At 42.9% G+C, this 6,927-nt stretch overlaps 1 protein-coding gene across 2 annotated transcripts; it reads right to left on the reverse strand.

Annotated features, from left to right (window-relative positions):
• Positions 1 to 753: 753 nt before the first annotated feature.
• Positions 754 to 5,740, reverse strand: LOC123443614 (ubiquitin-like-specific protease ESD4). Of its 2 annotated transcripts, none has more exons than XM_045120081.1 (9): positions 4,926 to 5,740; positions 3,632 to 3,708; positions 3,448 to 3,541; positions 3,241 to 3,339; positions 2,063 to 2,149; positions 1,867 to 1,986; positions 1,673 to 1,776; positions 1,394 to 1,466; positions 754 to 1,191 (listed from the first exon to the last, which is right to left on the reverse strand). In XM_045120081.1, the coding sequence occupies exons 1-9, from the start codon at positions 5,616 to 5,618 to the stop codon at positions 1,129 to 1,131; spliced, it is 1,410 nt and encodes a 469-aa protein (XP_044976016.1). In that variant the 5' UTR covers positions 5,619 to 5,740; the 3' UTR covers positions 754 to 1,128. The 2 variants fall into 2 exon arrangements, with proteins under 2 accessions (XP_044976016.1, XP_044976015.1); XM_045120080.1 differs by having other exon boundaries at positions 4,896 to 5,740.
• Positions 5,741 to 6,927: the final 1,187 nt, after the last annotated feature.

Raw genomic sequence — 6,927 nt, forward strand, 5'->3', positions numbered from 1 at the left:
CGAAATCTCCAGAGAATTCTTCACATCCACAATCACATCGGGTGATAGAATATCAGCATGTACAAAAGCTTGAAGAAAAAGCAAGGAATCATCCATTTACCTTTCTCCACACCCCAATTGCGACACATCCTAAAAGCAAGTACAATAGAGCTGAGTCAGCTGGCTATAAGGAATAAACTAATATATTTTTGCTTAGTTGAAGAAAAGAGAAGAAGAGAGAGAAGGTAAGCGGGCTCTTAGCTAAGAGCCAGCTCTAACACGTGCTCCTGGGTATTTTGTGAGTATGAAAGGTGAACCATATAATAAAGAAGTAGTACACTTTTACAATGAAATATTGTACACGTTAGTTATAAGATGGGCTATAGATGACATGGCAATGACTTATAGCCAGGCTATACTATTGTACCACCTTCCAAACCTTCCCTTGCGATGGATTAACGCACTAAAGCAGACAAGGCATCAACAATGAAGGGGAGCATAAACGCTGAGGATCAGAGCTACCATTCTCCACCTGTAAGGCTGTAAACCGTACGCCATTGTAATGATGGCCTCTTCAGTATTTCAACTGTAGGCTATTTAAAATTAACACCATTTCCGTACTGCCGGATTTTCAACTTCTCGCTACAAGCTGAACTTCCATTGCTCCATGGACTACGAGCATAGAAGAAACGGAAATGAATGAGTTAGTTTGCATCGCACAAATTGTCACTGTACTGACTCGAATCATACAAAACATAACGCTGACAGGCAGGATGCCAACAACAAACTTAAATCGCGCTAAAATTATATAGCATACTGCTCAAAGTCTGTAACCAGTCATTAAATACGAGTTCCAACCATACCCTCCTTTCAACTCTCAGTGGCTCTGCAGTCTAACGGACAGACATAAACCACGATTGCACCGCCCTTCCGTCAGCCGGTGGCTTCCTGCACCAAGAACATCCGCTGTGGCAGCCAATTGCAATTCATGGAAGCTATTCTGAAGGCTTGGTCCTTGCAAGATGACTGGTTTGAACACCTGTGCCTCGGAAATCCTTTGCATTTGGTACTCCAGGGAAGGCATAGCTGCATTCTATTACTTACATACACTTGCACAATCCTTTTGTTTACCTATGATGCGCCTCTTATTTATCCAGCCCTCAAATCCAATATTTCCTTGGCAGTCCTCCGACGAAAATAAGGCATGTGTTTCTACAAAACAGAACCCATTCAAAACACCATTTTAGTTTATTTGGCATATACCCTCCGTCCCAAAAATAAGTGCCGTTGATTTAGTACAGCATTAGCAAAGTTGTACTAAATCAGGACCCTTATTTTGGGACGGAGGTTAAAAAGGTTATTCAGATCCTGCTGAATATACATATTAAAAAGGTTAACAAGGACCCACTAGTACCTGCCCAAAAGTAAGGCCCATATCTCTGCTGTAGAAGTCAATGTATTTGAGCATGAACATGCCGCAATCCCATCTAAGATCACAAACAACTCAGTAAGAGGTACATTATGTGAATTTAGAATATTGGTAGAGTACTGCTGTGAGAAATTGAAATTTTGTCTAACACCAAAGATGTCTTGAAGCCGTTTTTAAGAGGCTTCAATATTTACACCACCATAGTGTAAAAAAGTCTAGCAGAAAAACAGTGATAGCACTTCCATGACCAAAGATAAGAAATACCCATTCTCCTGCAGAGGAAGATTTTGGACTCCTTCATGCTTCCATGAAAGAACATCAATATGTTTGCCAATCTTGTCTTTAACCTCATCTACAAGATATCTGGCCTGGTAGAGGAGGAAAATGGTAAAATTAGACCCCTCACGTCCTGAACAGAGAAAGAAAAGGTGAGAGTGAGGATGGGAGATATCACTTACTAGGATTTTCAGGGCGTTCATGTCCATGCTGCCAAGTGAATCCAGATACTGAAACTTTTTGTCCCTTATGTTGATGACAGCTAAACACCAATGCACTTCCTTGTGTATGGGAACAAAAATCTGGACAAAGTAAGGTAGTTCCAATTAGAAGGACAGAAAAATCACATGAGGATTACAGCTTGGAAATAGCATTTACCTTATCGCAGTCAATTAGGTTGTACCCTAACTTCCGTTTCATTGTCCATCTCCACACGGCTTTATAATCATACCCACCATTAATCAGCTGACAACAGAAACATGAGAAAACTATGAGGTTGTCTAATTTGTTTGGCGGCATAAACCACCTATTATGTGTTATGCTTAATGAGAAAGTGAACTAGGTGTGATGTACTCCCTCCATAGAGAAATATAAGAGCGTATAGACACTACTTTAGTGATCTGACTCTCTTATATTTCTTTACGGAGGGAGTATCGATATGGCAACCTACTCTGCCAGAAAATGCAATGAGGGAACAAGGAATGGTTATAATAATATTTTTCCTACTTATAAAGGTTGGAGTTGGTGGTGAGTTCACATGTGGGACCAACAACCTTCACCAATAAACAAATGCACCCCTACCCACATCAAGAATAGCAGCCTTCCATGAACATAAATAAACAAATGTATTTGTACTCACATGTGGGACCAAACACAAATAAACAGTACACTACTATTCATGTGAGACTAACACTTAGGCACAAATAACAAGTGCAGAAATGCGACTCCAACTCAATATAATGCTCCTTTTTTCTTTTCATTTTTTCTCAGCCAAGTTATTTCAGTTTTATATCACAGAACAAGAGAGTGAACAGATTGTAATTCCAAAACAATGATAGACCTTATCCTCTTACCTGATACACAACCTTGTGCAGTCAACTTACCAATGTCTATTGTCACATGTTTCAACATTCAAAATGTTGTTTCTGTAAAGGACCATGGTCACTTAAGATTCTTCAATGCCTGACGCGTGATCTTTTGTGGTATTTTTGTTCTTTTTAATAGTAAACCACAAGCAAATTCCGCATGGCGCCAACGTATTTTGATAATTTCCTAGGCAAGTGACCTAACTCATCGCGCTAGTAATAATTAAACAGTACTGCACCATCACCAAACCATACCACTTAATTAGCATGCAGAAGTGCAAAATGTTTATAAATGACAGAAACATGATGATCAAACAAGCTAATGGAAATCTGGAGAGAAAAATTAGGACCTAAGCAGTCACGCAAAAATTCCGGATGTAACTCTAAAGGGATTCAAGTAAAGATGACTGCAAGCAAAAAAGCAAAGCCATGCCAAAATGGTGCAACAAAACATTGAACATAGTAGTGGACCTTCTTGTAGAAAAAAGTGTTGAAGAAGTGGCATTTTAGAAACTTGGTAGGCTCTCTCAGTTCACGCTCTTTCAGAAGCTCAAGATACAAATTTATGACCTGAAAATAACCAGGAAAAGTCATATAATAATGTCTAATTCTATATGCTTACAATGGAGTCCGGAAAAAGAGAACATCTGAACATATATAGCAGAGGGAATAGAATACCTCATCATTTAGCCAGTGTTTATCGTTCAAGCACTGCAAGATCTCTCTTGTTATGACAATATTTGAAGCTTTATGCTCCGATAGAATCTCACGTCTGGAGACAAAAAGAGGAACTTAGACAGTGTTATACCAGAAGTGTGCATACAGCCTACTGTGTCTTAACAAGAGCAGAGAAGAGGAAAACCTATTCTTGCCACCAAGAGCATGCCGAACACTGTCCTCATCCTCAGCCGTTAGAGGAACAAAAGGTTCCGGCACCTCCTGAGACAGATGTCGGCACAGATATTTAACATCGAACAGAGCAATAACATTTCGTCAAAAGGAAGATTCCACTAGTTTGATTATAACACTTTATTCTTGCTTTCTGTAACAATAACTGCAGTGCTGTTTTTGTATCCCCAGTTTCCATTTTCCAGTATTAATGACATTGCATAATCTAAAGGTACCATCCAAAAGTACTTCGAAAAAAACATGTATCACATGACCAACAACCTTTAAGATGATGTAATACTTATGGGTGATAGCAGTAAAATAACTCAAATTAATTAAGACCAATTATAGTATACAAAGACGAGAAATGTTGATCTCAGCAGACCTGCAAAAACACAAAAACACTTAACGCTCATACTAGACTCCAATGGTGAGTTCACCAGTATATATATCAGCTGCATGCCAATGCCCTTAGGCACGACCATGCATAACAAAGAAAACAAGGAGTGGGCAATTAACAGCAGGTGCTGTAGAGAAACTCACTGCAGAAGAGGATAAATCATTAATTTAAGATTAACAACTGGTGAGGTTCGTTTAGTATCCCAGAATTGCACAAATGATACGTCACATCCCATAAAGTTTGGTATCCCAATGCACACTAACAATGTCATATCAAGTGTGCTAGCATTACATACAAGTTAGTCCTGTGATTATTTTTCATATCGGAACCAACCAAATTTAGTTTATCTTTATTTCATAGAAATGCCTCTCAGTTACAGCGTTCTATTATTACCTAATAATCATTTCGCAAAATAAACACTGCTTTCCAGGCCTGAAAAATCAGTACATACAGATAGTATAAAAAAAGATGAACAAGCTGCTCCATTGCTTCACACGAACCTAATCCTTTCCAGGAACTCAAACCAATTGTAAGCCGCCGGTTTAGTTAAGAAATAATTTTTAAGTGGACATAATTAGTTGCTTCCATAATCAGATTCTCAGAAAAAGCTCTTGTTCACAACAGCTTTCTTGTTTCATGAGCATATCAAGGTTTACGGCTATGGTCTCAGCTCTAGCACTTGGGGACAAGAATCCACAAATTTTATTGTGTCAGGCCCTTTACCTAATGCAAGTAAGTTTGAGTAAATGTATAGCAACAACTCTGCAAACTCTGCATTGTATAAAGTCATTATACAATTCATTTATGACAAACAGATAAAGGATGATCGAGAGTACACCTTTTTGTTGGGCGTGATTTGCGGACGGACCTTGGGGAGCGGCTCAAATCCAAGTCGGCCCTTCTCGGCAAGACACACCTCAAACTCAAGTATCCTGAGCCTATCGTCGCGCTGCCGGCTGGACGCCTCATACAGATCCTTGTACAGAGTCACCTTCCTCACTACGACCTCACCCTTCACCTCGTCTCGCTCCTCTTCGTCCTGCTTTATATCTCCAAGGTCATCGACGGCGACCACCTCAACGGTAGCTTTCGCGCCTCTCGGCACATAGGCGAGGGGAGTAGGCGGCGGGGGGTGAGTGACACTATTGACAAGGTCGACGTACTGGTCGAGGCCGAGAGGTTGTGGTGGCGGGGACTGAGAACAAGACGATGGATCGGAGTTGGAGCGGGTATTTCCGAGGCCGAAGGCACGGATGACGCGCTTGGGCCCATGGATGGGGCGCTGGACCGGCGGTCGCGGGGGAAGGCGGCGGCGGCTGGGGCGCAACGAGGAAAATGAGGAGGAGGTGGAGGCGGAGGCGGTTGACGAAATGGGACCCGGCGCAGCCGAGGAGGTCGACGAGGGGACGTGAGAAGACGAGTGGAGAGGCAGAGGAGGGGCGGTGGGGAGAAGGGGTGCGAGCTTGGGCTTCTTGGAGGGAGATGGAGCGGAGGAAGGGAAGGAGGGGAGGAGGCGGTGGTCGGCGGAGACGCGCTTGCGGCTTTCGGTGAGGGCGCCCATCGCCGCCGGCGGAAACCCTAACCAGGCGAAAAAAAATTTGGGGTGCGCAGCAGAGCGTGGCCTTGCCGAAGCGAGGAGCCGGGGATCCCCTCTTTTTTCCCAAACCACGTATGCATCGTTAGATTTTCATGGAAAAAATTAGCTATTTACCACTTTTAATACTGGGCTTCGCAAAATTACCACTTTTAAGATTGACTTGGTAAAAATGCCACCTAGCTCCTTTGCACTTTGATTATCATGTCATTTTTTATTTTTCTATTGCTTTTCTTTTTCTTTTCCATTTTTGGGACCTAAAAGGACCAAAGTATCCTTTAGCTGTTTCAACCTTATCTAGTGCGTTTGTGGTCTGATTGGTTGTATCGTATTGTTCTAGTCTAGCTCGTTCTTGTCGCCGGGCTTGCTTGCCGCCATACCTCACTGATGCCTGCGCTAGCTATCCGAACTCCGCCGGTGTTCGCCCATGGTTGTGCGCCGCTGCAAGTTCTCGTCGTCACTCGTCATTGCAGCTCTCCGTCGACGCTCGTCCATGTCTGCACGTGCCGATCCAGCTCGCTCTCGCGCCGCGGATCCTTCCGTGTCCCAGCGCAGCTCGCCGCAGGTGCTTGTGCACGCCTGGACGCGACAGCGCAGCCCGCCGTGGGTGCTCGCCCTTGCGTGTGGTGCCGGGTGACGGGTAGGACGCAATGCCGAGGAGATCGACAGCACAAGACACCAAGGTGATCGTCGGGACACGAAGTCGTGGAGATCGGCAGTACACAACGTCAAGGAAAATGGCAGCGCGTGATGTCTAGGAGATGGTGGCTACGCCCAGCGATTGACCCAAGAAGTCCAGGCGCAGGGATGTGGCAAGCACGGGCATTCTCGGCAGGCAGCACTCATCCTCTTGGAGTATTGATTTGGTTCCAAAGTACGTGAAGATAGCATCAGGGGTACTTTGGTCCTTTTAGGTCCTAGAAAATGGAAAATAAAAAGAAAAGCAATAGAAAATGAAAAAATGGCATGATAATCAAAGTGCAAAGGAGCTAGGTGGCATTTTTACGAAGTCAATTATGAAAGTGGCAATTTTGCGAAGCCCGATATTGAAAGTGGTAAATAGCCAATTTTCTCAATTTTCATGTATTGTAGCAAAATTATTTCGATGCAATAAATTTCGTTCACGGTGCATTAATTTTTGTTTACGGTTGTAACAAAAATATAGTTGTAGCAAAAATATATGAACGTGGTCGTAACAAAAAACGAAGTTGATGATGCGTGGTAGCAAAATAAAAAAGGTTGTAGCAAAACAATTCGATGAACTCGGGTTACAACT

Source organism: Hordeum vulgare, chromosome 3H (assembly GCF_904849725.1).
Source record: "Hordeum vulgare subsp. vulgare chromosome 3H, MorexV3_pseudomolecules_assembly, whole genome shotgun sequence".
Taxonomy (NCBI): Eukaryota; Viridiplantae; Streptophyta; class Magnoliopsida; order Poales; family Poaceae; genus Hordeum; species Hordeum vulgare.

Bases quoted from the DNA above. Each gene is read 5' to 3' on its own strand.
- LOC123443614 (XM_045120080.1), bottom strand. From the start codon at position 5,618: ATGGGCGCCCTCACCGAAAGCCGCAAGCGCGTCTCCGCCGACCACCGC. The intron at 3,542-3,631 runs GTTTTCCTCTTC...TTTTGTCTCCAG, and splicing joins GCTCTTGGTGGCAAGAATAG to ACGTGAGATTCTATCGGAGC. The intron at 2,150-3,240 runs GTCCACTACTAT...TTCTGTTGTCAG, and splicing joins ACACTTTTTTCTACAAGAAG to CTGATTAATGGTGGGTATGA.